We start from the raw sequence: 26,633 nt of genomic DNA, 5'->3' as shown, positions 1-26,633 counted from the left end.
CGGCGCCCTCCCTGGTTGGGGGAGACGGAAAGTGGGTGGGGAGGAAGGGGGCGGGGGCGGGGGCCGGGCGAGTCCCCCGGTCCCGGGGAGAGGTAGTGTTTTAAGACATTCGAGGGTCACAACCTTTTGAGCCCCTCCCGCCCGCCCCCTGCGTCGCGGCAGCCTCGGCCCCCAGCCCCGGCCCCGCAGCGCCGTCGGGGGATAAAGTTTCTCCCGGATGCGGGCGCGAGGTGCTGCCGCCCCGGGGCCGAGCGGAGCGCGGAGAGCGGAGCGCGCAGGCGGACGCGGGGCCGCCGAGCCTCTGGGGCGGGAGGGGACGCTCCGGCCCGCGCCCCCTCCGCGAGGCGGGTCCCGCGCAGGGCGGGTGCCGCGGCGCCGGGCAGCGCCCTCCCCGCCGCTGCCCCCGCGCCCCCGGCCGCGCGGTCCCTCGGGGTCGGCCGCGCACTCCGGGGGCGGGTCCCGGCTCGCGGTCCGCGGCTGCCCCCGCGCCCCCTCCGCGCCCGCCCGCGCCGCCCCCGGCCCGGCTCGCGTCCTGCGCTCCTCGCCGCCGCGCCCTCCGCCCGCCCCCGCGGCCCCGCCCCGCCCGCTCCGCCCGCTCCGCCCGCGGGACCCGGTCCCTCCTCGCCCTCGCCCTCGCCCTCGCCCTCGCCCTCGCCCTCGCCCTCGCCCTCGCCCTCGCCCGGCCCGGGGCGCCCGCTCACCGTCGCTCGGCGCGGGCAGCAGCGGCGGCAGCAGCAGCAGCAGCGGCAGCAGGAGCCGGGGCCGGCGCGGCGCGGCGCGCGGAGCGGCCATGGGGCTCTCGGTCCGCTCGGCGGGGCTCGGCGAGCGCGGCTCCGGGGCCTCGGGAGGCTCACAGCGTCCCGCGGGGGCGGCGGCGGGGCCGGGGCCGGGGCTCCGGCCGGGGCCGAGCCCGGGCGGCGGCGGGCTGGGGCCACATGCCGGCCTAGGAGCGCCGGGGGCGCGGGGGGAGCGCCGCTCGCGCCATCTTGCACCCTCGCGGGCGATCTGTCAGCCTCGCCGGGGAGCGCGCTCCGCACTCGCACTCGCACCGCCCGCGCCGCCCCGCCCCGCCCTCCGCCCGCGCCCGCGCCCGCGCCCGCGCCCGCCGCCCCCTCCCCGCCCCTCCCGGCCCCCTCCCCCAGCCCCTCTCCCCGGAGGCCCGGTCTGGGGAACAAAAGAGCCGGCGAGCGCTTTACGCGGCCGGACATTCCCGGCTGCGCGGCGGACGCGCCCCCTGCGCTTTGAACTGTGGCTGGAGCGGCCGGCGCCGTCCCGGGCTGCTGCCCGGCAGCCCCCCGGCGCCCCCCCGGCGCCCCCGGCACCCCCCGGCGCCCCCGGCGCCCCCCGCACCCCCGGCACCCCCCGCCCGCGGCCGGCCTGGGACGCGGGGGCTGCGGAAGGCGAGACCCGCGGACTGCAGAGAGACTCGCGAAGCCGTGGGACTTGCCCTGACCGCCTCTCTCCGCTGCACCCTCCTCCACCGCGTCCGAGTGTGCATCTTCGAGATCATTCCCTAAAAGCTTCACGAACTTGTCAAAGGTTCGCGTTTCCCCGGTTTCTGATCCCGCCACCCAAAGGCTAGGACGTTTAGCTGCAAGGCTGGCCTCTCTAGACTGCAGAGTTCTGGCGCTTGGATGGACCGGACGTAGAAGGGCAGCTTCCCCCACCCCACCCCGGGTTCGGGGGGCCTTGAGCTAGCAAACCCCGCAGGACAATGAGCACGCTAAAGGAATCTGGGTTCCCACCCCAGTCCTGCCCAGCTAACCCAGGCAATCACTCCGAGCTCATCCGGAAGATCAACATAATCCTGTCTCTCCTGCTCACCGCTAGGGATATTTAAAAGGACACGGGTCCTAACAAATGACCTGGTATCTGGGAAAGCAAACTGAAAGTCAAAATTCTCGGTAACATTTCTGTCACAAAGAAGGCTGTCAACGTTCCATGTCAGAGAACACACGAGGCAAGGCGAACATGAATTTTAGGGAAGATAGGCATGTATTACTTCTTAGGGGATCCGTGCCCAGGCTAGCTTAGCTCTCAGAGATCTTGAGCCTTGGCCACCCGTTATTTAAATGATCTTCCGTTGAGTCCAGCATGGTGAGCTAGTCCATCTGCTAAGTTCTCGGAGCAGGACATTTAAAGACGGTAGTCTTTTCCTCATTCAGCTATTTTCTTCCTCTGGCATTGGACTGGGATGACACCAACTCTAGAATCTTGGAATCAGGGGTGTTAACCATACATAAACCTAACTTTGGTGCAGATGAGTAAAAAAGTGCAGGTCTCCAGATCAGAGAAGTTTACTATTGATGGGGTTTGCATAGCCTAGGGACGCCTTACTTACAGTAGCAACTAGAAGATGAGTCTGAGAGGCAAGATTTGAGGCATATGAGTAAGCTATGGGAGGCAGTGGAGAAATTCAGGGTCAGGATGCACACCGAAACCCCAAACGGATTTTATTGTGAGGAAGGGCAGGCAGGCATTACGGGGCCTCCACTGGCCAGAGGAAAGGGAGGGAACGGGGGGGGGGGGGGGGGGGGGGGTAGCCCTGCCTGGGCCCAGAGTCCTGGAACTCCCTCCTGCAGGGCTTGAATTCTCAACAATCCCTTCGTGGCTTGTCCTAGACTCAGAGAGGTCAAATTGGTGTCCTGAGTTGCTGTCATTTTAAATTCATTTTGACAAGTGTTTAATTCTTCTTTAACACAACCCTTGGTCTGAGAGTGATATGCAAATAATGGCTATTCTGCTGCATGCAAAATGTGCAGTATCTCTCCCTATGATCTGTCAATTAACACGAGTCTGGCCCATCAGCCGCTTTAGGGGTGGTCCCGGGCAGGGGCAGCCTCTGGCTCTTGGTTCCTTCCGTAGAAAAGCATGCACCAACCAGGCTCTGTAAAGATTTTAGCGGAGCATCTGCCAACCTTCATCCTGAGATGCATGTGGGGTGTGGGTGTGGACTTTTGTGTGTGGCTGTGTGCCCATGTTTGAGTTAATGGATACAGGGTGTTTGGGGAGGTGGGCGTGCATGCATGGGTCCCTAAGCTTGTAGGCACAGTGCCCATATGTGTGAATATGCAGCCATGAGGAACTCTGAAGACCAGATTTATGCAGAGTAGTTGAGCCTGGGTGGCTCAGTTGGTTAAGTGTCTGCCTTTGGCTCAGGTCATGATCCCAGAGTCCTGCTCCCTGCTCAGCAGGGGGCCTAATTATCTCTCTCCCTCTCGCTCCCCCTGCTTGTGCTCTGTCAAATATAGATAAAATCTTTTTAAAAAAGGAAAAAGAACAATCGTTTAAGCCCAAATCTCTGGAGTTGCTCATTCACTCCTCCCTTGCACCCAAGAAAGGTAAAAAAAAAAAAGGTGTGCCCAGATGGAAAGAGATCCCCAGACAGCCTAAAAGAGTGCTGTCAAAGAAAGCATCTTTCCTAAGTCTGGCTTTTTCCTAAGTGCCTGTCGAGGGAAGAAGATGGTCCAGTTCTTTCCCATGCCCACCTGCTCTCTACCCTCCAAAACCCAGCACTTCTCATCCTGGCAGGAAATACGTTCTCTAAGGCAGAGAGGTTGAGGAAATTCTAGTCATTCCACGTTTCTGGAAAATAGTTTATTAATTCATTATAGGGACAGATACATGATCAATGCCTTGGCTTAACACTAAAGAAATATCATATTTGTGAGGAGGAAGAAAAAAATGCTGGAAAAAATAATTAAATAATATGGCATAAACTAAATACAGACATAAATGAGCAGGTACTGATTACACTTGTCATGCATCAAGAAAAGGAAGGTTTCTAAATAAGACTCAAAAAACGTAAGGCATCAATGGTAGGTGACAAAGGGATTAATACCCTGTAAAAGGCCAACAGACTCTTTTCTAATAAAAATACTGCTACAAAGACACAAACCTAACACTTCCAAATTACCCAGAGCCCAAATCATATATAATGCTAGTGAGTAATGGCCACTTTCTTATCAACTGTGAGTTATAGGCAGATACCAGATTTATTACTTATTTGCTTTTGAGAAACAATTTTCCACCCAACCTAATGGGTTATAAATTGTCTCATTTGCAGCTATTTAATTTAAACCAGAGCCTCAGTGCCTGTTAAACAAGAACATGAAAAATGACTATGTGGTGTAATGCTAAGAGCTTACTGTTAAAACAGCCATTGGATTCAGGGCAGTTTTCTCTCTTTCGGAAAAAAAAAAAAAAAAAGAAAGAAATCAAACCAGCAAAAATAAAATGAGGCTTTTGACCTTCAGAGCAATGGCAAAACACATACAGTGGCGTCAGCCACAGCGACGCTGGATGCCACAGAAAGAGTACAAGTGACAATTCCATCTTAAACGAGATACAAACCAGCATTAATAATCTGTAGCGCTATCACGGGCTGGCTGAAGCAGGGGAGGGGAAGGAAATGTAGGTGCGGATGTCAGACGGGAGTGACACCCGAGTGTAATAAACACAGATGCTGAAAGGGTCTGATGGAGCTGCAACTCTGCTGAGAGACATGTCACCATTTAAAAAAAAAAAGAAAAAAAGAAAGAAAGAAAGAAAAAGGATAGACTGGTTATTTCTAATTTGGCCCAGAAGCCAAAGTTAACCATTGATGTGCCAATTGGTTAAAAAGACACATTTAGGGAGAAAAAGCTCCCACATTCTATGCTCCTAGGAGAGCCTGGGGTGCAAAATCAAATAAATGACCTTGTCTTCTCTACACAGGAAATAGAAGTCCAGCTTGTCCCTGTGTGACAGGTCAACAGAAGATGACTTTAGGATTGAATTTAAAGGGGGAAAAAAAAAGAAACAATGAAATGAAATGAGCCAATTACCCTTGTCCTGTGCAAAGGCTTCGGTCCAGCTCCCAGAGGGTGAAACTCCTCTTACCCCCATCCATCAGCTCCTGTTCCAGGTACACAGAGTGGGAAGCTGCTGGGCTGTGGTGCCCCTAATCCCCACTCTTTCTCCATTTGGCTTCAGCCAGGGGGAAGCAGGTCCCAAACCCCCTCCGTCCAGCAGCCCTGCTTCCCTGCCTTGAAGGGAGGGGGTCACATTCCTCTTTCCCTGTCTCAGAAGTCCCCTTGTGTGACTTGGATCCATCAACTCCAAGGAGAGCCCTCTGATCTCAAGCTCAGGGAGAAAAATGCCAGGGGAGCTGGAAGATCTCCGAACCCACACTGGGGCAGGTAGTGTGCCTGGGGGAGGGGGGCATATGGCAGCACAGAGCCGAGAGGGGCAGGAGGATGGCCGGTAAAGTGAATGGCGGACACAGAAGTCACGCTATGGCCTCAAAGCAGACATGAGGTAGTCATGTTGTTAGGGAAGGATGCAGAGATTGAACCCAGGCAGGTGAACCAAAGACACATGGTCTGGCAGAGGTGTGGGAGACAACAGAGATAGGAGACAGAGAAAGAGCCAAGAGGAAAGGAAAGAGTACCAGGGAGGAAAAGCAGGAGAACTGGGAGCTCGGCTGACCCTGACCCAGAGACAGAGCACAAGGGTAGTGAAGGGGAAGGGAGGAGAGGAGAGCCAGAGCAAGCAGATTTCCAAAATCAGGCACTTCCCAAATGACAAAATGACATAATGCAGAGTTGCTCTGAGGGGAGCCCGACTCACCCTCTCAGTTTGGGCAACAGGGCCCCGGGCGATGGGTAGTGATGCAACTAAGACTCTAGGCATTCAGAGCCTACTGCACTCTCGCCCAGCCGGACTGGAACATGGGCCGGGGCTGTCTTTGTCAGACAGGGCATCGCAGACACTCTCAGAGTGTGTAATAAATGGCTGGGTGATGGAGGAAGGGGGCCCGCAGGGCTGGGGACTGACCATTCTGGGGCACCGTCCTGACCTGGAGGATCAATCAGGCCATTGTGACCACTACCTAGCCAGAGTTTCCCGGCTCTCCAGCTAGCACACATACATGTGTACATCATGTATAGCTGTGCCTCACAGGTCCCTCACATATAACATGTGTCACAGACTGTGGGGGGAGTGAATACTTCACTTCTTCCTCTCCCCACGGCCACAGCACCCCAGGAGCTCCAGATGGCTTGATAGTGTTCAGAAACTGCAGGTACACATGTGTACATACTTGGTTGGCCACAAGTGCCATGTCCCATGATCCATACTGGGCTGCCCAAACTGCACGCCTAGGGGAGCTAGGCAGAGGAGGGGACTGGGGCTCTGGGCAGGCCCGGGCTGGTTCCTAGAGAGCAGGGGGCCTTTGGCTGGCAGCTGTTCCCAGGGGCCTCCTCCAGAGCCTCACTGGGCTGGAGGTCCCGGTACGGATAAGACACGTTGGCTGCCTCTGGCAGGCAGGTAAGTCTGTCTGGCCCAGTGGTTGCCTGCTCACATCCGCCCACCTCCCTGTCCAGCCAGTCTACCCCTTGCCCGAGATCCACGACTCCCGAAGTGAGGTCAGGAGCTTCCGAAGGCAGGGGATCCTCAGGTTCCAGGTCGTGGAGGTGGAGGTCCGGGTTCCCTTTGGATGCACTAAAGTCAGAGTGGACAATGACTTCAGCCTCCACCTGATTCCTGCAGGCTGGGGGCGGCTTCTTCCTGCCATTGCCCTGGTCACAGCAGAGAACAGAAAGACAAGGTGACCATCACTGAGAGTGACAGTCAGAAGAATGACCAACAGGGATGCCTGGATGGCTCAGTTGACTAAGCGTCCAACTCTTGGTCTGGGATCAGGTCATGATTCTCCTGGGATTGGAACTGGCATCCAGATTCCAGCTCTGTGCTCAGCGGAGAAGCCGCTTTAAGATTCACTCCCTCTGCCCCTCCCCCCTCACTCTCTCTCTCTTTTTTAAAAAGTTTTTTATGATAGTCACACAGAGAGAGAGAAGAGAGAGGAGAGAGAGCAGAGACATAGGCAGAGGGAGAAGCAGGCTCCATGCACCGGGAGCCCGACGTGGGATTCGATCCTGGGTCTCCAGGATCGCGCCCTGGGCCAAAGGCAGGCGCTAAACCGCTGCGCCACCCGGGATCCCTCTTGCTCTCTCTCTAAAATAAATACATAAATCTTTATAAAAAATGTTTTTAAAGATTTTATTCATTTGAGACAGAGCGCGAGAGCAAAAGAGAAAGCACAAGCGAGTGGCAGAGGGAGAGGGAAAAGTAGGCTCCCTGCTGGCTTGATGCCAGGACCTCGGGATAATGACCTGAGCTGAAGGCAGACACTCAACTGACTAAGCCACTGAGGTACCCCAATAAATAAACCTTAAAAAAACGACTAACAGGGATGCCTGGGTGGCTCAGCAGTTGAGCGTCTGCCTCTGACCCGGGGCGTGATCCTGGAGTCCCAGGATCGAGTCCCACATCGGGCTCCCTGCATGGTGCCGGCTTCTCCCTCTGCCCCTCTCTCTGTGCCTCTCATGAATAAACAAATAAAATCTTTTTTAAAAAATGACTAATATACTTGGGGCAGAGAAGGACTGACCCACTCCCCCAAGCCCTAAAGCATAATGACTATCCTACAAGAGATGATGACCAGGCCCATGTGAAGGCAGGGGAAAATAGAATACTACCCATTTGCCCTTGCCCAGAGTTCCAGAAATACCAGATTTAGTCAGAGCCTCAGTGTATAGGGGGAAGGGCAGGTTGCACTCAGGCCAGGCCCATCCTCGGATCCATAGTAATTCTGCTGGAGCCCACTTAGGCATCAGGAGAGGAGCAACTGGTGAGACAGATTCCTGCAAACTCTCTGCCCTCCACCCACACGCCTTTAGAGGTTCCAGGGGGCCTCCTAGCTGGACTTCCATCCCCATGGAAGTTACCATCAGGGGTCACCAGAAAACTCCCTACTTGCTCTTCACAAGCCCAGAGCCCCTCCTCTCCGTTCCTGCCCCTGCCTCCCAGGACACTGACCTTTATGGCGTCATACACCAGAGCCTGCAGCAACAGCGTCTGCCCCGTTCCAGCAGGGGGCAGCAGCGCCCGGGTCAGAGATGGCATGGTGCCTGCTTGGGGCAGCTCACAGCCCGCCCAGGAACCTGCCCAGCTTGGCCCACCTGGCTGAGCCCAGGAGATCTGCGAGGGGGGAAAGATATGAGAGCATCAGGCGCTTGGCTGGGAGAAGGAAGCATAAGGGAGGGAAGTAGATGGAGGCTCTTGGCCTCCTGGCCACCCCCCAACTAAGGCTGTGGGGAGGAACCAAGAGTCTGGAGGTGAATGTGAGGATGGAGAAATTCTGCAGAAAAGCCCAATACCACCGGCTCTGGGAACACCTAGAGGTGTCCGAGCAGGGCAGGGTCTCCTTCGCCACACAGGCAGACAAAGAGGGGTGCAGCACCCAAGGGTTTGAGCAAGCTCGCAGAAAAGCGCAGGATGAACCACCCCTGCTGGCATGAAGGGACCTGCCCTACGTGGGCCCACCTCATCCAGGTCCTGGGCTCTCTTGGTCACAGCCAAGCTGCCCAGCCTCTTGTCTTCCTATTGGGCAAGGCTGGGTCTTAGAGGTTGCTCCAGCTCCCAGGATGATGAGGGATCTGGGGGCTGTGGCCACGGAGGGGCCCTTCCCTCCTTCCGTGAGAACCAGGCTGACCTATTTGGCCAGGGATGAAGGCCCATCTGCTTCCCAGTCCTGCCAACCTTTTCAGAGGAAGGAGGGAGTGCCTTTTCTTCTGCAGCTGGCCCAGGGAAGAGGAGGGGCAGGTGAGGGGGGTGGCGGGGACAGTGGAGGGGTCGGGCATTGTGCTCTTGCGCCCCCTGGTGCCCCGTTTGGGAATGAGCTGTACTGTGGGGCTCTGACCTACCCAGGCTCCAGGCTTACCTTCCTCTTGGAGTGACCCCGGCAGTCCGAAGCACCGCCACCCATAAGGCTGTGCACTTCAGCCCTGTCCTCGATGTCTGAGGGCGGTGGAGACCAGTCCTGGGGGCGGGGGTGCACAAGGGACTCCAGCTCATGGGCAGCTGGGGGACTCGGGGGGCCAAGGCGGGCTCGAGAGTACAGGGCGGGGTTCCCAGTGTTGGCCGTGGAGGAGAGGCCTGGGAGGGCTTCCCTGGAAGGAAAGACAGAGTCAGGCACAGCGATCCAAAAGTGAGGGGTGGAGGCAGGCCTGGGGTCTAGTCCTGCCTGTGTCCTTGGGCGGGAGTCTGGTTTCCCTGTCTGGGTGATGATTAAGAAACTACATTCAAAACAGCTGTGACCTTGCAAATGGCACCGTTCCTCCCCAGGCTCCAGGTATCTTGAGATTTGGGGTCCCTCCTTCCAAGATGCTGGCAGCTACAGAGGCAATGAGACAAGGCACCTCTGCCCAGGCTCGCCCTTGCTGAGGAGATAGGCTGGGGGGCTCCCCCAGGCCCACTTCCCATTCTTATGAGGACATCACCTCCAATCCCTCCTTCCCAGAGTCTTAATTTTAGTGGAGCTTCTGGGAGTGCCTCGGGCAAGTCACGGCCACTTTCCCTGCCCTCTCATCTGCAGCGCTTCTGGAAATCTCTCCTGTCTGCAGTCAGACTGGCTCCTTCACCCACCTGTGGGGGCTGCGGCGCAGGCCGGCACACATACAGGCCAGGAGGCAGAGGAGGCCCAAGCAGACACCCACAATGATGCCTGTGACCGAGTGCACGTCCAAGGAGTCTGGTGGGGCAGAGAGAGGGAACAGAACAGGTCAAGGCCAAGAGAAGTTCCAGGGTTCATAGGTCAGGATTTCTGTGGCTTCCTCAGGAGACCACTGGTCTGAGTGTCACCCTCTGGACACTCAAAATCTTCTGATGCAAGGAGGACTGGACACTCCTACCTCTCTCTCTGACTGTCCTTCCCACTGGACATCTGAAGTTGTGATCCCTCTCTATCAACCTGCCCTTTCAGCGAAACACACTAGGACCGGTTTCATGGGTGTGCAACAAGAGCTGTCACATGGGAGCCACAGTTAGAAGGACACCATGCTTGGTTTAAGACTCTGCTATCACCATCTTGAAATTCTAATTTTAAAAAATATTTTATGTATTTATTTATTTATACATTCATTCATTCATGAGAGACACAGAGAGAGAGGCAGAGACAGGCAGAAGGAGAAGCAGGGTCTATGCAGGGAGCCCTATGTGGGACTCGATCCCAGGTCTCCAGGATCACGCCCTGGACTGAAGGTGGCGCTAAACCGCTGAGCCACCCGGGCTGCCCTTAAAGATTTTATTTATTTATTTGATAGAGAGAGCACAAGCAGAGGGAAAGGGAGAAGCACACTTCCCACTGAGCCAATAGCCCAATGCAGAGCTGGATCCCAGGACCCCAGGATCATGACCTGGGCTGAAGGTAGATGTTTAACCGACTGAGCCACCCAGGCTGAAATTCTAATTTTTTAATAAGAGCCCCACATTTTTTTTAAATTTTTATTTATTTATTTATTCATGAGAGACGGGGGGGGGGGGAGAGGCAGAGACACAGGCAGAGGGAGAACCAGGCTCCATGCAGGGAGCCTGATGTGGGACTCGATCCCTGGTCCTCAGGATCATGCCCTGGATTGAAGGTGGCGCTAAGCCGCTGAGCCACCCGGGGTGCCCAGGGCCCCACATTTTCATTTCACACTTGGCCCTGCAAATTATATAGCCAGTCCTGCTACCCCTTTCCACCCCATAAAGCTCATCACCTCTCCAAGCCAATACTCCCATCAAAGCCATCTCCCAGAGAACCAAGTTGGTCTCCCATAAATCTGGCCTCTTAGACTGAATCACCACTGAACTACACCCATTTCCCATTCAAATTTGTCCTCTCCACACAAAACCATGAAACCAGCTGTCCAAAACGATGAAAGGGGATCTGTGCCCAGGGGTAGGGCCCTGGAAGAGATGACTTTAGCGTTAAAGGTCAACTCCAAGGGCCTCAGAAGACCTCAGGCTGCCCCCAGGATGGACGCACTCCTCCCTTCCTGCCCTCATACCTGAGAGCTTCTCCTGGAGAGTGATCACATCCTGCAGGCCAGAGAAGGGCCCAGGCCCCACCTCTGTGCGTGCCCCCATCTTGAAGAAGTACCTGGTGTCGCTCTCAAGGCCGTGTACCTCAGCACTGAAGATGTTTCCTGGGGGCAGAGGGAAGCAAGGAAAGCAGGGCTAGGGGGCTGGGTGGGTGTGGGGTGCTGGGATAGCCTGGAAAGCAGGACTGAGAAGGTCTGCTCTCCCACTCAGGCACTAGCTCCTGCCTGCTCCTCCTAGGATCCCCAGGAACAACCCTCAGCCACACTCTCACTGCTAACCCAGCCACTGGAGAGGGTGGAAAAGGAGAGAGGGTGGGGAACCTCTTGCTCAGATGCCCTGGTGTGGGACCTCTCACCCTCTGTGGTGAGCAGGGTCCACTGGTGCTCAGGCTGGCTGTGATTGTTGCTGTATAGGATCAGATACTCCACGATCTCTCCATTGGGCTCTGTAGGGGGGCACCAGTGCAGCCGAACGGTGGACGGTGTCAGGGGGCTCAGGCGCAGGTCAGATGGGGGTGTCGAGGGCCCTGGGGTGCAGGGGAGGAGATGGGGAAAAGTATGGTCACTGAGAGCCTCAGCTCCAGCGGGGGCAGCTGGGAGACAGGGCATGAGGACGTGGCCTCCCTTCCTCCTCCTTCACTGGAACAAACCACAAACCACAAAGCAAAATGAGATCTGATCTCTAACTGGGGAGTTTCTGGAAAACACTACCATTCCCCCCTCCCAGAAACTCTTCTTCACTCCTTGGAGCAGATCTTAAACATCCACACCCAAATACTTCCAAAGGTGGAAGAGACTGGGATTCCAGAGACCTGGGGGCAGAGTTCAGAATTTTCTGGAAGGCTTACATTTCATTTCAAACTCTCATACTAAGTTTCTCCTCTATTCCATGGTAAAGTTTAACATAAAAACCGTGTTTATAACTATCATTTAAAGTTCCTAACTCACCTGGCTACCTCCAAATATCCAAGTAAAATTAGTTGATGCCTTGTGAAGCCTTTGTCTATGTCTGCCCTGGACACAGGTCCTCAGGGTCATGGCAATCCCAGTACGAGAAGTACAACCTTTGTTGTTTTGTTGGTATTTTGTTTTTAGAGAGGAAGCTGATCCTGGGGGTAGGGGTGAATGAGGAAGGGTGAGACGAAGTATGGACCCAGATGACTAGGGATTTGGAAAGGGAGAGATTTGGGGTTTCAGGTTTTCAAGGCCCAGTGGAGGGTGGGATGGGGACCCAGGGCTCTAAGGCATAAGACAGCCACAGCATCACAGGCTGCCGGAACCCTCCTTGCTTCTCAGCTATCTCATTTCTAGTCCCCCCAACTACAAAAGGAGAAAACATCCCCCATCTGTAGCACAGCCAGTTGTGCTGGGGAGCCAGGGTCATAAAGTCTCCTCTGACGAAACATCAGGAGCCCCTAAACTCCCTATGCAATTTAAGACCCTAATAACTGAAGTGAGAAGTGGGTGAGAGACAAATTGTAAGCAGTATTTTAAAGAGCAAATTCATCAGAGTGCAGGGCTTTCACACCCCACCCCCCCAAACATCATCTTATTTCAGATCCTGAGACCAAGGTCTTCTGTCAATGGGAAGGTGGACAGTTTGAGGGCTGGCGGAACCAAAGAGCCTCTGTTATGAGAACAAAAGTCCATTTGTCTTGGAATGCCATTTCCAGAGGTTCCAGAGTCACAGACTTGCACCACGAATGGCTCCATTCCTTCTTTTTACAGGTGGGGACACGGGGTCCAAGGAGGAAGGCACCTGCCCTAGCCTCCCTGTGTGCCAAGGACAGGATGGAGACCCAAATGCAGAATCCAGGACCCCTGCCTCCCTGACCTGGTGCCTTTTCACCAGCTCAGTGAGGTCTTGGCAGTCTTATAAAAGAAGCCACTCCTCTAAATCTCATGTGTATGAGGAAATGGTTAAGACCAGCACAGGACTGGCCTATATAAACGCAAAGCCAAGGATAGAGAGATATAGGGTTCCGAAGGACAAATTAGAAAAAAAGGCCACTGGGGTAAGAAGGAGTGGGGTAAAAGATGGGGGTTGGTGGCAAGAGGGCCACTCACGGTCAGGCAGGGTGGAGCGTTCCACCACGGAACCGAAGGGCCCGTCCATGTCCACACCGTGAGACTGTACCGCAAACTCGTATTTGGTGAATGGCTTCAGCCCACCAATGAGGATGTCTTCTCCAGAGCTGTGGAGGTAAGAAACGTGACTAGCACACCCTCCTAGCGGGGCAGGCCCGTCCAAATCCACTCGCCCACCCCAGCCCAGCCCCAGCCCCTACCCTGGGTGGGGAATCTACTCACTGGCCTGGAGGCCACTGACACCACCCAAGAGTCCTACAGAGAAGTCTGGATGCATGCTGCTCCCAGGGCAGTCTGTCCAATCTGCAGCCTAGGCCCTCTGCTCCAGGAAACCTTCCCGGATTAATCCAAGTCATCGTCCACCAAGGATCCATCTCTGATGCATCTTTTCCTTGACTTAATGTACTTTGGCTGCAGTTGTACATATCTACCATGTTTCTCTATTTTATTCTGTTTTATTTGCTCTATTGTGTTTTTGATTATACTTTTATGTGATTTTTCTTCTGCCTAACCAGCGGTCCTCAGGACAGAGGCTGTGCCTCTCCATCTGACTGGGGGGCTCTTTCAGGAGAGCATCTGGGCTGTCTCTTCCCTGTCATGTCAGGAGGCCTCTGAGATTGAAGAAATGGTCCATTGTGCATCACGTTCCCTAAGGTTGAGTGTGAGGCTCTGTTGTGAGGGGATGGGATGGGATGGACTCCCCTTTCCACCTGGCACCATCAGGGCATCAGACTCTGTGTGCCCCAGGGTAACATGCGAACCATGAAAGGTTCCTGAATCCCCGAGGTCCCTCCCCGCATCAACATCTGCTGCCCCCAGCCCCAGCCCCCTGGCTTCCCCACCTGGTGTAATAGGTGACCAAAGAGGCATTCCTGAGCCCCCAGGGGCTGAAACGCACAGTGTAGTTGACAATCTTGACTGTGGTGAAGTCTGGCTTTTTCCACCGAAGCCAAATGGACGTGGAGCTGTTTGATTCAGCATGGACGTGGGCAGGGGGCAAGGGTGGTCCCCTCTGGATGGGCAAGTCTGGAAGGTGAAAACAGAGCGTGTGAAAAGGAGGAAGGACACTCATCCCAAAATATGGGTGGTGGTTCACAGTTCCAAGGCACTTTTTTTCACCCTCTGTCTTCTGATCCTGTGGGTTGAGTAGCAACATTCCCACTTCACAGATGAGGAGACTGAGGCTCCCAAGAATTAAAGAGATTTTTGCCAAGGTCATATGTACAGCAAACTGTACTAGAGAGAAGCAGCAAATTATGGTGATTAAAAGCACTAGTTTTGGAGCCAGGTTTGCCCTGGTTCCAATTCCAGCTCTGTCACAGACTTGCTGTGTGACTTGGGAAAAGCTACTTAACCTCTCTATGCCTCCATTCCCTATTCTGTCAGTGGGGCCGATTAACAGTACCTCCTTCATACTGTTGTGATGAGCATTAAATTAGCCAATACTTGTTAAGGATATAGAAAAGTGTGTGGCACGTTGTTATGGACTCAATGTTTGTGTTCATCTGTTGAGACTGGAACCTGTGATGGAGCCCTCATGAATAGGACTCGTGCCTATCTTTGTCCCTCCGGGCAAAGTACCACAGACTGGGTAGTTTACAAACAATAGAAATTTATCTCTCACAGTTCTGGAAGCCAGAGTCTGAGACCAGGATGCCAGCATGCTCAAGTTCTGGTAAAGAGCCCATGTGTGGGTTACAGACTGCCAATTTCTCGTTGTATGACCTTACGGAGGAGAGCAGAGAGAGGAAGCGAGTTCTCTTGTGATTTTTATAAGGGTACCTATCTATTCCTAAGCCCCCCCCTCCTGATCATAATTATTTAACCCTACTTATCTCCTAATACACCATATTGGAGAGTAGAGTTTCAATGTATGAATTGGGGGGAAGGAGGGCGTGCAAACGTTCAGCCCATAACTGTGCCCTTATGGAAGAGCCCCCGGAAGGCTCTCCAGCCCCTCCTGCCACGTGAGGACACAGTGAAAAGATGGCTATGGTCTATGAACCAGAAAGTGGGCTCTCACCATTCACTGACTCTGCTGATGCCTTGATCTTGGACTTCCTCCAAGACTCTGAGAAATAAATGCTTGTTTCAACCACCCAGTCTAGGGTATTTTTAATGGCAGCCTGAACTGAGACATATAGTAAGTATTATATATTATAAGATGGTTGTGTTTATTACATCAATACAGAATAAAATAAACTCCATGACAGCAGGTACCTTATCTGCACTGTTCATCACTAAATTTCCAGAACAGGTTAGTAGACAGTAAAATATTTGCTGAGTGAACAAATTGGAATTAGAAGCTAGGTTTCTTGGTTCCTGGTTGAGTGCTCAGGGGGTGTCATGATGGGCAAATGGGGTAGCCCATGCAGAGCCACGGGGCAGCATACTACAGTGGACAGACTTTTGTCAGGCAGTCAGGAGACTTGGTTCTAGTCTAGGCTCTGTGCCACCTTGGGCAAATCCCTTTATTTCTCTGAGGCTTAGTTTCCCGATGGGCCACAGAGGGACACTCTCCCAGCATAGAGTGGAGGGATAATCTGATAGACAGTAATGTAGGTGGATGTGTTTTTAAAAAATGTTTAAAGGTCAAACAGGGTCAGGAGTTACTGATCAACCATGGGATTCCTCTCTGTTCAAACCTTCCAAATTACCACTGCCATGGATGATGAAAATCCAGTGGCACGCCTGTAAGGCACTGCACTAACTGAAACTTCTCTCTACAACAGAGGCTGTCTGGGGCTAGAAGAGGCCCTTTGAGCCTTGGAGAATGGGACTGGGGGAGGCCGAGGCTACTGGATGGCTGACCATAGGACTGGCCCAGAGGAAAGGGGAAGGCAGTAGCACACAGACCCCTCGACGGAGCCCTCCTCCCGCTGCTTCCTGAGCCTCCTCACCTGGCGTGGGAGCCTTTTCTGTTTTGCCCTTCCACACTGCCGCATAGCCGTCCTCGTGTTTGTTGAATGCCACAAGCTTCACCTCGTACAGCCGGCCAGGGGCTGGGGAAGGTCACGGGGGTCACTGGCTAGAGGGGCCTCTGAGGCCACCTTTTCATCCTAGAGAGCGTCCCATTCCCAGCTCTCATGCCCAGCTGCCCAGGTCCCACCCAAGGCTAAATCTGTCTCACTCCCTCCTGCAGCCCTCCTCACCTAGCTGGGTCAGCTCATACTGCTTCACTTTCTTCTTGAGCCGGACAGGCCCCACATCCCAGGCCTGGTCTCCGCGGCCCCCTGGGGGACTCTCACCACCAGCCTCCTCCTCGGCCCCCACCTCCCGCCAGTAGAGTTTGTAGCCAGAGATCTGGGCGGGGTGGGGGGGCGGCTGCCACGACACCACCAGGGACTCCATCCTTGCCCGGACCTTCAACTCTGCAGGGGCAAAAGGGACTGGGGGCAGAGGAGCAGGATGGGAAGAAGGAGTGAGAGAATGGGGAATGAGAAGGAAGGCAGGGATGGGAGAAGGGGATGAGGCAGGAAGAAGCCAAAAGCAGGAAGCCAGCACTGAGTGAGAGCCTTGCCAACCTCCTCCCAGTGAGTTGGCACTCAGCCACCACCCTTAGTGCCAGGCCTGGGCTCAGGCTAGAGGTGAACTCATTCTTCTACATGCCAAGTGCTGAGAATGCAGGGATGTCTCCTGGGTGTTTGCAAAGAGGTTAGCAAGGAGCACCCCTGGGGTAGGAGTGACAGTATATGGCACAGCACAGGGCTCTGGTTCTTCTTCTTCTGAATGAATGAATGAATGCATGGGTACGGACAGGCAAGGGAGGGTCACAGGGGTTGCTGAGGCTGGAAAGGAGCCATGGGTGTCAGGAGCCTATGTGGAGCCTAAGAGTGGGGTCTTGCTATGTGTCAGACACCATTCTAAGGACCTTGTACGTGTGTTTTAACTATATTCTCAGAAACCCATAAAATGACAAAAATACTATTGTCTCCATCTTACAGATAAGAAAACTGAGAAGTTAATTAACTTGTCCAATGTCATACAGATAGTATGGGTGCCAGGTTCTATCTGCCTTAATCATTCCATTATTGGGCCTCTCGACAAAACTGACAATCCGAGTTGGCAGAAGCAAGCAAAGAACAAGTTCTTATTAAGTACTAAACATGTGTTTACAATGCATTATTAATCCTCATGCCACCTTTGGCATTAAGGGAAGCCTCAGAGCTGTGAATGGTTTGTCCAAGGTCACACAGCAGAGAGAAGGGACACTGGAGGCCAGGTTTGTCTGTAAAGGCCAGCCTTCACCTCTACACTTGCTTCCCTTCCCCGTCAAACAGGGGGAGCCATGGAAGGTCTCTGATTGGAGAGGGTGGTTGGGCCTCTGTTCCAAAGGCACATGTACACCCACATGGTCACACACACTATCTTTCCTCTCCCCTCAAACCCCATACCGTGGCTCTGGTTGTGCATACTGGGCGTCCGGTGCTGCATCCACTGGGAAGGGGTCCCATAGCCAGCCCCGGTGCCAGCCGAAATCCGGACTCGATACACCTTGTTGGGCTGAAGTGCACTCAGTGTAAACTGTGTCTCATTTCCAGGCACCTCGGTGGAGAAAACCTGATCTGCCGGGACAGAAAATATGGCTGCAGGGTGGCTACCTTAGGACCATGACTCCTCAACGTCCCCATACCAGCTACTCTACCCCAGATCCCAGTTCCTCAGTGCCCATGAGAGCCTGAGGCCCTCTGAGCACTGAAGCCCTGGTGCCTGGACGGACTACACAGCTCCAGAGCTGACTCCTGTGCCTCTGGCCTGGGCTGACGCAGGCCATCGGCTTCAGCTCAGAGTGGAAAGAACCATGGCGAGGACTCCACACTTCCCCTTAAGCTGTCATCATCCCCTTAGGCACACACTAGAGCGCAGGCGCAAGGGGTTGTCTCTGAAGGCCATCAGGCACCACCTTCTGGAACCCTGGTGACCACCCTAAGCCCCCTTCCTCACCCTTCCCTCCTTCTTCACTCTCACCCTAGCCCCCAGCCACTTGTCTTCCCCTAACTCTTTATCCCTTTCATATCCTCTCCCCTAAATCACCTACATCTGCCCTAACACATCCTCCCCAATGCTGTTTCCTCAAACCTGCAAGCATGCCCTCCACTGCCCATCCCTTATCTGCTTTTTGAATTGGAAGGGACTCCAGGGATTACCTAGGCTACTCGCCTCATTTCACAGATGAGGAAACTGAGGCAGGGACTTAACAGCATTATCCACTATAGCTGTGGAGGAGGTGGGGCTAGAACCCAGACCTCCCTCCGTCAGGAGCTTTGCCTCTTTGGCTTCCCTACACCCAGACCATACTCCTCTTGTCCAGGTTCCTATTTCTCTACTCCACAGCTCTGCCTCATTGCCTTAGACATCCCCTGACCTCTGCTTGGGTCCGCAGCTACTCTGGTCAGCCCTTCCTATCAACAATGCCCAGCTGAGGGGAGCCCTCACCCTGCCTCCACTTACCTTCCTTTCCCAAACCGTACTCTATCTTGTACTTCACCACCTGCCCATTGCTCAGGCTGGGAGGCAGGGGCAGCCACGCCACCCTGATGTCCAAGGGGTTGGGGCTGGACAGGGAGAGCTGGGGCGCTGCACTGGGGACTGAGACAGAAGAACATCAGGGTGAGCTCTGCTCCACCGACGTGGAAGGTGAGGCCCAGGAGCGGTCAGAGACTTGCCCAGGTCACACAGCAAGTCAGAAGGAGGCCCAGGACCAGGATCTGAGGGAGGAAAGGGAGCCTCTCAGGGGAGCCCCAAACTGGATATGAGGGGATATCTTTCCCACCCCAAAGTCAGAAAAAGGTTTGGGGCACAATCTTCTACATCCAGTGGGTTCACGTCACCGGCCCCTGACTGACTGGATGGTACATGGGTATTGAAAAGGGCCATATGACATAGGGAATCAAGACCTGGACTCAAGTCCCAGCTGTACTACTGACCTTGGGCAAGTCACTCTCATTTTCTGGGCCTCAGTTTCCCAGACTCTAAATTGGGAAGAATCCATATCCACCCCCTTACGTGGCACAAAAGATGGTAAGAGGCAGGTAAAAGTGCCTTGGCATATGCTGGTAAAAAGAAGCGAGCTACCATCCCCAGGGAATTTTTTGGAACCCAAGGTGCCTCTTGCAGGTTTAGAGGCCCTACCATCATCCAGTGTGTGGACCAGCGCTGGGGTGGAGGTGCGGCTGGCCCCTAGCTGGGAGTAGGCCACCACGTAGAACTCATAATCGGTGTTGGGTTCCAGGTCCCGAACCTGCAGCTCTGTGGTGTCATTGTTCACTGCAAACTGGTATTCCACATTGTCCATGCCTGGGGCAGTGACACAGGGGACAAAGGGACTGTCAGAGAGCCACCCCAAAGGTCTGCCAGCTGGAGGCTACCTAGGGATCCTTCATATTGTCCCAGGCTCCAGAATAGTCTGTGTCTAACTAAATCACCAGATCCCATGAGCTGGAGAGTATAGACTTCCCTGGCTTCTAGTCTCACTGTATTAATTCCTCCACCAATTAGGAAGTTCCTTCTCGTGTCTAATTGAAATGACTCCCACTGCAGTTAATAAACCGGCTCCCGGAATGCCAAGGCATTTTCCCTGGGAGGAAAGGCATCCTCCTTCTCCTCTATCAAAACAGACCGTGGCTGAGGGGGAAACGGGCCACGCACACGTTAACCCTTCCAGCTTGGCATCGAAGGCTGCGGCCTAGGGCATATCTAGGCGGGTCTCTCCCGTAGGCTTTCACCCCGTGCGTCCCAGTCCCATCCCGTCCCCTCCCGTCCTGTCCCGGGAGTCCCATCCGGTCCCATCCTATCGCCTCCCGTCCCCTCCCGTCCAGTCCCCTCCCGTCCCATCCTGTCCCCTCCTCCCCTGTCCCATCCCACCCCCAAAAGTACCCGCCCGGCAATCCTTCCGTCATCTAACTTGTGCCGCCCTCAGGGCGCCCCCTCGCGCGTCCCCAGCAGACGTACCCCGTGCCTTCTGGTAGTGGAGGGAGAAGCCGATGATCTGCTCGCTGTGCAGCTCGGGGCGCTCCCAGGCCACCAGCACGGCGGAGCTGCTCAGCGGCGTGGCCGTGACCCGCGTGGGGGCGCTGGGCAGCCCCTCGCGCACCACGACGGCCAGGGGCGCGGCGGCGCACGCGGTGCCCGCGCTGTTCTCGGCCACGCACTGGTAGTAGCCGGCGTCCTGCAGGCCGATCTGCGTGATGACCAGGCTGCCGCCGCCGCCCTGCACCTTGACGCGCCCGTTGGGCCGCAGCGGCGCCCCGTCGTGCAGCCAGCGCAGCGCGGGCCGCGGCTCCCCCGCCGCCCGGCACACGAAGCGCGCGGTGCTCGCCCGCGTCCGCGACAGCGGCTCGGGTGCCTGCGAGATGGCCGGGGCCGCTGGGGGCGGGGGATGGGGGGGACACGCTGACGGCGCGCCCGGGCCGCGGGGGGCTAGGCCGCCCCCAGGTACCCCCCGCCGAATCCACCTCTGCTCCTCGCCCAGGTGTCCCCAAGGCCTCCGGAGCCGCCCCTAAGCCCCCTGGCTCCTCCTGGGCTTCCCCCACTCGCTCCGGGGCCGGCACCGTGACCTGCTTCCCGTGTCCTTCCGCGACCCGCACCCGAGAGACTTACCCTTCCGCCCTGTTAGCCCAGCCTTGCACAACCCCGTCCCCGAGTGCCACCCGGACCACTCCACTGTCTCCCCTAGCCCTCAGTCCCGTGACCTAGGTCCCCTCCCTCCCCCCAAGCCGTACCCTGACCACCCCTCTTCTCTCTCCCCACCCGCACCCAATCCCACCCATCCATTCCCCCACTTGCCCTCCTCCACTCCACCACCCAGAGCCGCCTCCCCTGAGTGCCGGCCCCCTAGCGCTGGCCCTGTCGCATCCCCCAGGGTGGGCCCTCAGTCCTTCCAACACACCCAGCTGCCCATCCCCCGTCCCCAGCTTCCGTTCCCCGGCCCTGCTGGCCCGCCCCACGCCGGCTCCCCCGACCCCCACTGCCCGGTGGCCCCCCCCCCCCCCCCCCCGGCGCCTCACCCAGCACGCGGAGCTCGGCGGCCGCAGTGGCGAAGTCGCGCGTGCGGGGCTTGTTAGCGCGGCACACGTAGACGCCTGAGTGCCGGGGCTGCGCGCTGCTGATGAGTAGGTTGGTGCGGCCCAGGACGATGACATCCGTGGAGATGGGCTTCCCATCTGGGGGAGGAGACGGAAGAGCGGTGGAGGAGGGCCCAGAGGACTGCCTCTCCACTCCACTGCGCCCCGGATGGGGGGGTGGGGGGCTTCCCACCCGCTAACAGTCCTTGATTGAATGCCGGTTCCTCCACTTGCTAGAGGAGTGACCCTCTCTGAGCCTTCGTGTCTCCCCCTGTAAAATGGGGAGAGGGGAGTCCCTTGCTGGAGGGATGCTGTGCGGGTGGAACACAGGTTGGTGAGAAGGCCAGGCCCAATGCGGCCACCTAACAGGTGCTCAGTACACCAGTTATTACTATTACCCTTATGATTAAATGGATTTCTCTTAAGAAGGACACACTCCTCGGGGATCCCCGGGTGGCTTAGCAGTTTGGCGCCTGCCTTTGGCCTAGGGCGCGATCCTGGAGTCCGGGATGGAGTCCTGAGTGGGGCTCCCAGCGTGGAGCCTGCTTCTCCCTCTGCCTATGTCTCTGCCTCTCTCTCTCTCTCTCTCTGATGAATAAATAAATCTAAAAAAAAAAAAAAAAAGGCGCACTCCTCCTGTATGGTCTTATCCCAATACTGTGATGAAGATATGGCTGAGAGGTCTGCCCAGAACCAAAGGTTTGAATATATGCAACTTTTATCTTGAATCTGAACTGAGAACCATTTTTAAAGCCCCTGCTTTCTGAACATGAACAGAAAATCCAGAGAAGAAATGCAAATGGCCAAGAAACACACACAAAAAAGTGTTCAGTTTCATATAATCAGCGAAATGCACACCAAAACACAGATTTTAATTTTCGCCTATCAAATTGGGAAAGTTTTTTTTTAAAAACGGTAAGCTGGGGCACGTGGGTCACTGAGTCGGTTGAGCATCTGCCTTTGGCTTGGGTCATGATCCTGAGGTCCCAGGATGGAGCCCCGCATCCAGCTCTCCCTCTGCCTACCACTCTGCTCCTTGTGGAGCCTACTTCTCTCTCTCCCTCTGCCTACCACTCCCCCTACATGTGCGCTCTCTCTCTGTCAAATAAAAAAAATCTTTTTAAAAAAATAAAAATAAAAATAAAAGCATAAGCTGCCAGAGAAAGGGTAAATGCTGAGAGGGGCTCCACCTTGACTATGACCCAGGGATCCCATTTGTGGGCACCTGTCCCGGAGAGGTATGAACAGGGCTGATCACTATGGTGTTGAGAGTGGGCATTGGGAAAGGACTTCAAAATTCAACGGTAGGAACTGGCAAATTGCATTATAGTTATATTCAAATGATGGAATATGGTCATTAAAACTGCTTTTTGAAAAAGTTTTAGGGATCCCTGGGTGGCGCAGCGGTTTGGCGCCTGCCTTTGGCCCAGGGCGCGATCCTGGAGACCCGGGATGGAGTCCCACGTCGGGCTCCTGGTGCATGGAGCCTGCTTCTCCCTCTGCCTGTGTCTCTGCCTCTCTCTCTCTCACTGTGTGCCTATCATAAATAAATAAAAATTAAAAAAAAAGAAAAAGTTTTAGAGGGACACCTGGGTGGCTCAGTGGTTGAGCATCTGCCTTTGGCTCTGGTCGTGATCCCAGGGTCCTGGAATTGAGTCTCACATCATGCTCCTCACAAGGAGCCTGCTTCTCCCTCTGCCTCCGCCTCTCTCTGTGTGTCTCTGATGAATAAATAAACAAAACATTTTTTTAAAATATTTTTTTTTAGATTTTATTTATTTATTAATGTGAGACACACAGAGAGAGAAAGAGGCAGAGGGAGAAGCAGGCTCCATGCAGGGAGCCTGATGTGGGACTGGATCCCGGGGCCTCCAGGACCACGCCCCAGGCTGCAGGCGGCGCCAAACCGCTGCGCCACCGGGGCTGCCCCATAAAACATTTTTTTAAAAAAAGAGACAGTTTTAGAGATGGTTATGATATACTGTTGAATTAAAGTAAGACTTGGACTTGTAAATATAGCATGCTCCCAATTTCTGGGAAAAATGTACATGTGCATAGAAAAAATCTGGAAAGGGGTGCCTGGGTGGTTCAGTCAGTTAAGTGTCTGCCTCCTGCTTGGGTCATGATCCCAGGGTACAGGGATCCAGCCCTACATCAGGCTCCCTGGTCATTGGGGAGTTTGCTTCTCTCTCTTCCTCTGCTCCTCCCTGTTCATGCGTGTGCTTGCTCTTTCTCTTTCTCTCCCTCTCTCTTGCTCACTCACTCTGTCTCAGATAAATAAATAAAATATTTTAAAAAGGCAAAAAAAGAAAAAGAAAAAATCTGGAAGAAAATACACTTGTATGTTAACTATTTTAATCTCTTTGGGTGGTGGAATTTCTGCTTTTCCCTGGTTTTCTACAACAAACACACATGACCTTCGTAACCAGAAGAAAACAAAACAAAAAGCCATGCCTCTTCCCTGACTTGGTGGAGTAAGTTTCTAGAAAAGGAACAGTGACTGGCATCAGGAAGGACATCCTTTTCCAGGCTTTCTCTTCCCAGTCCCTGTCCAGGAGTACTATTAGCAGACTTTCTTCGAGGGAGCTCCCAGGACCACCAGTGTCAGGATTCTCTGGGGCAGCAATTCTCAAATCCTCCGTGTGCACTCGAATCACAGAGTCTCTCAGGGGACCTTGTTAAGATGCAGAGGCCTAGGGCAAGCCCCAGATTCTGCATTTCTAACTAGCTGCAGCGGGTGGGTGCAAAGACCACAATTTCAGTAGCAGGACCTAGGGCAGTTTTAAATATTAAGGTTCTTGGCTCACAAACTGTCCAGGCACGAAGGGAGGGAGTCTGCAGTTTTAACAAGCTCCCTGCAACATCCTGATGCAAGGTCAGCATTTGAGAAACACTCAGAACTTCTGGGCGACAACACCTACCCTAATAATAGGGCCTTGCTGGTGCCAGACTCCCCCTAACTAGGCAAGTGTCACAAGTTCAATGAGGTGTGTAGGTCGGGGAAGTCCAAAGATAACAGCACTGTCCAATCTCATCAGTTCAGTGGGAAGTTGTTCAGTTTATTTTTTTTCTTTAAACTCTACATAATCATTACATACCCTTTTGAACGTGAGATAAAACTTACAAAAAGGAGACAGTGTAGGCTAATAGACTGAGGCAAAGAAGAAAGGTAAAGAAAGTGTGGTTTAAGACTTACTTTTTCCATCAACTTGGGAAAAGTCACTTCTCATTGACAAAGGAAACAAAGATAATCTTTGCTGGGGCGCCTGGGTGCTCAGTGCGTTGAGTGTCTGACACTTGGTTTCAGCTCAGATCATGATCTCAGAGGGGTTGGGCTCCCTGCTCAGTACAGAGTCTGCCTGCCTGTCCCTCCCCTCCCACTCTGCTCTGCTCCCCCTCTTGCATGGCCCTCCCCCCCAGCACACTCTCTCAAATAAATAAATAAAATATTTTAAAAATCCTTGCTTTTCTTCCATTCAGGACTGTAGGAAGGGGTGTACCAGAAACAGAACAGGCTCTAAAGTTTGGGCATTAAGCTCTCTGAGCCTCAGTTTCCCCATCTGTCCACTGGGAATAAGAGTCCTCACTCCTACCCCCTTCAAAGGGCTCCTCCAGGCTCTGGCAGGAGGCTGGGTGGAGCGCTCCATAGGCGGCAGGGTGCTGTGTGACCAGCATCCTCACTACCCTGATGGCATCTCGTGTAACGCAGTTCCCCCCAGCACTTATCACTTGCTGCCTGATACTGTCAAATCTCTCTTCCTAAGTATGCATCTTATCTCCCTCACCCAGACGATGAGTGGAGAGGGCAGGATTCTTGTCTCTCTCACCTGACTTTTTTTTTTTTTTTATTCACTGCGCCCAGCATGAAGCCAAGCATACAAGGCAGCAGCAATCCGAGTGGACCAGCAGTGGGGTCTGGTCTCACCCGACTCTAGGTCTCCCACATTCACTTGGAACACCATTGAGACCACTCTTAATAAGTGGACTCAAAGTGCTTCATAAAGGAAACATACTCCACACTGATTGAGGACTAAGTCTGTCTGGGCGTTCCTCAATCCTGGGAGAGGAGTTCCTGTGACATGGAGTGATCACCCTTATAGCTTCCCAACCCGAGGATACATAAGATACCACGTCCTTTCCCAAGCCCTCAGGTCACCTCCCTCCACTTACCCTGTCGGACCCAGGACACAAAAGGGATGGGGTCAGCTGAGGCCACACATTCCATCACTACACTCTGGCCCGAAACCACAGTGGTGTTCTCAGGGGCTGCCACAATGACCACGTCCTGCCCCCTGGTGGATGCCAGGGACCCTGGAGAGAGATGGCAGGCAAGCAAGCAGCCTTACCATTAGGTGTCCTTCACTTGATGCTCACAGTCACCTGGTGAGGCACATGGGGTGGGGAACAGCCAGGGTTTCATTGGACAGATGGGAAAAGCAGCTGCAGAGTTTGGCAGAGCTGGGACTGGAACTCAGAGCTCTTTCTCTTGGCCTCTGGCATACCACCCCCAATCTCCCCTACCAAATGGAACCCACCACCCTTCAGGCAGAGGACCATCAGGGTCCTGGGTAGACTTAGAGCCTGGATTTTGAGTCTACAGTCATAGGTTCTGGCTCCAGCACTGCCATTAATGTACTGTGCGACCTTAGGCAAGTCCCTTCTCCAAAGGGCTTTGGGCTCCCCTGTGGGAAAAGGAGGAGGTAGGCTCGAGTTTCCTCCGCTTCACAGCTCCAGGAGCAGGGATTCCCTGCCAAGTTCTCCCTGTGACCCAGGCCCCAGGGTTAGCATGGTGAATACCTGGTTTGTCCAGCAGGTGGAGGCAGAGACCCCCTTTCCCTCATAAGGGCCCCAGCACAGGAGGGACAGTGAACCGGACTCAGAGACCTGGTTACCAGCTAAACCACAGGAAAGTAGGATGGAGTGGAGGTGGGAGGGGTGAGGAGGGGGATGGGAAGAGATGTGCAGAAGGGCAGGGTTGGGGGGGTATGTCATGGCAGAGGAAGGCAAGTGAGGCGCCGCTGGGGGAGGCCTGCGCTGAGATCTATTGAGCACCTGCTAGGTGCCAGGCACTTTCTACTCTTATCTCAGCTCTTCCCACAGCCTCCCTGAGCTAGACATTTGATAACAGCCCAGGGTCACACAGATGGTAAGCAGAGAGGCCAGGATTCAAACCAGATCTTTCTGACCCCAGAGCCTGTGCCCTTCCTACTGCATCACACCAAGACAGGAGCTTTTCAGAGAAATGGAAAGAACAGGAGCACCAGACTGCAGGGAACTGGATTTGCAGTGCCCAGCCAGCAGCAAGGGGTGAATCTGCTCATGCCCAGAGGGCGGGGACCAGGGCTTCAGGGCACTGATACCTGTCTTCGGATGCCTTCCCTCCCCCCTCCCTCCCGTTCGTCCCTATCTGGGGATGCCCCACTCAACCTTAGGGAGCACAGAGCATCTTGTTGGAAGAGAGCCCAGGCCTGGGAGTCTGAAGTCTCGGGTTCCAGCTCCAGCTCTATCTCTGACTTGCTAGGTGGTACTGCCCTCTCTGGGCTTCCTCACCGCACCTGTCTAATGGCACTCCTAC

General features: G+C 54.6%; 2 protein-coding genes across 5 annotated transcripts in view; both read right to left on the bottom strand.

The window, feature by feature from the left end:
- The window catches only part of IGDCC3 (immunoglobulin superfamily DCC subclass member 3), a 41,383-nt gene extending 40,581 nt beyond the window's left edge, over nucleotides 1-802 (bottom strand). For all 3 annotated transcript variants that reach the window (XM_055319575.1, XM_055319576.1, XM_055319577.1), the window contains exon 1: nucleotides 702-802. In XM_055319575.1, the coding sequence (XP_055175550.1) occupies nucleotides 702-792 (91 nt within the window). In that variant the 5' untranslated portion in view covers nucleotides 793-802. The remainder of the gene's footprint in view (nucleotides 1-701) is intronic.
- Nucleotides 803-6,132: 5,330 nt separating this feature from the next.
- The window catches only part of IGDCC4 (immunoglobulin superfamily DCC subclass member 4), a 38,543-nt gene continuing 18,042 nt past the window's right edge, over nucleotides 6,133-26,633 (bottom strand). For both annotated transcript variants that reach the window (XM_055319989.1, XM_055319990.1), the window contains 16 exons: nucleotides 25,229-25,369; nucleotides 21,002-21,157; nucleotides 19,947-20,360; nucleotides 19,128-19,292; nucleotides 18,447-18,584; nucleotides 17,390-17,560; nucleotides 16,148-16,384; nucleotides 15,896-15,997; nucleotides 13,838-14,021; nucleotides 12,975-13,102; nucleotides 11,264-11,434; nucleotides 10,875-11,012; nucleotides 9,469-9,574; nucleotides 8,765-8,993; nucleotides 7,861-8,022; nucleotides 6,133-6,560 (listed from right to left, as the gene is read on the bottom strand). In XM_055319989.1, coding sequence (XP_055175964.1) covers nucleotides 6,150-6,560; nucleotides 7,861-8,022; nucleotides 8,765-8,993; nucleotides 9,469-9,574; nucleotides 10,875-11,012; nucleotides 11,264-11,434; nucleotides 12,975-13,102; nucleotides 13,838-14,021; nucleotides 15,896-15,997; nucleotides 16,148-16,384; nucleotides 17,390-17,560; nucleotides 18,447-18,584; nucleotides 19,128-19,292; nucleotides 19,947-20,360; nucleotides 21,002-21,157; nucleotides 25,229-25,369 — 3,053 coding nt within the window. In that variant the 3' untranslated portion in view covers nucleotides 6,133-6,149. The remainder of the gene's footprint in view (nucleotides 6,561-7,860; nucleotides 8,023-8,764; nucleotides 8,994-9,468; nucleotides 9,575-10,874; nucleotides 11,013-11,263; nucleotides 11,435-12,974; nucleotides 13,103-13,837; nucleotides 14,022-15,895; nucleotides 15,998-16,147; nucleotides 16,385-17,389; nucleotides 17,561-18,446; nucleotides 18,585-19,127; nucleotides 19,293-19,946; nucleotides 20,361-21,001; nucleotides 21,158-25,228; nucleotides 25,370-26,633) is intronic.

Source organism: Nyctereutes procyonoides, unplaced genomic scaffold (assembly GCF_905146905.1).
Source record: "Nyctereutes procyonoides isolate TBG_1078 unplaced genomic scaffold, NYPRO_anot_genome, whole genome shotgun sequence".
Taxonomy (NCBI): Eukaryota; Metazoa; Chordata; class Mammalia; order Carnivora; family Canidae; genus Nyctereutes; species Nyctereutes procyonoides.
The sequence above is the reverse complement of the archived record's forward strand: the minus strand, read 5'-3'. Positions and strand labels throughout refer to the sequence as shown.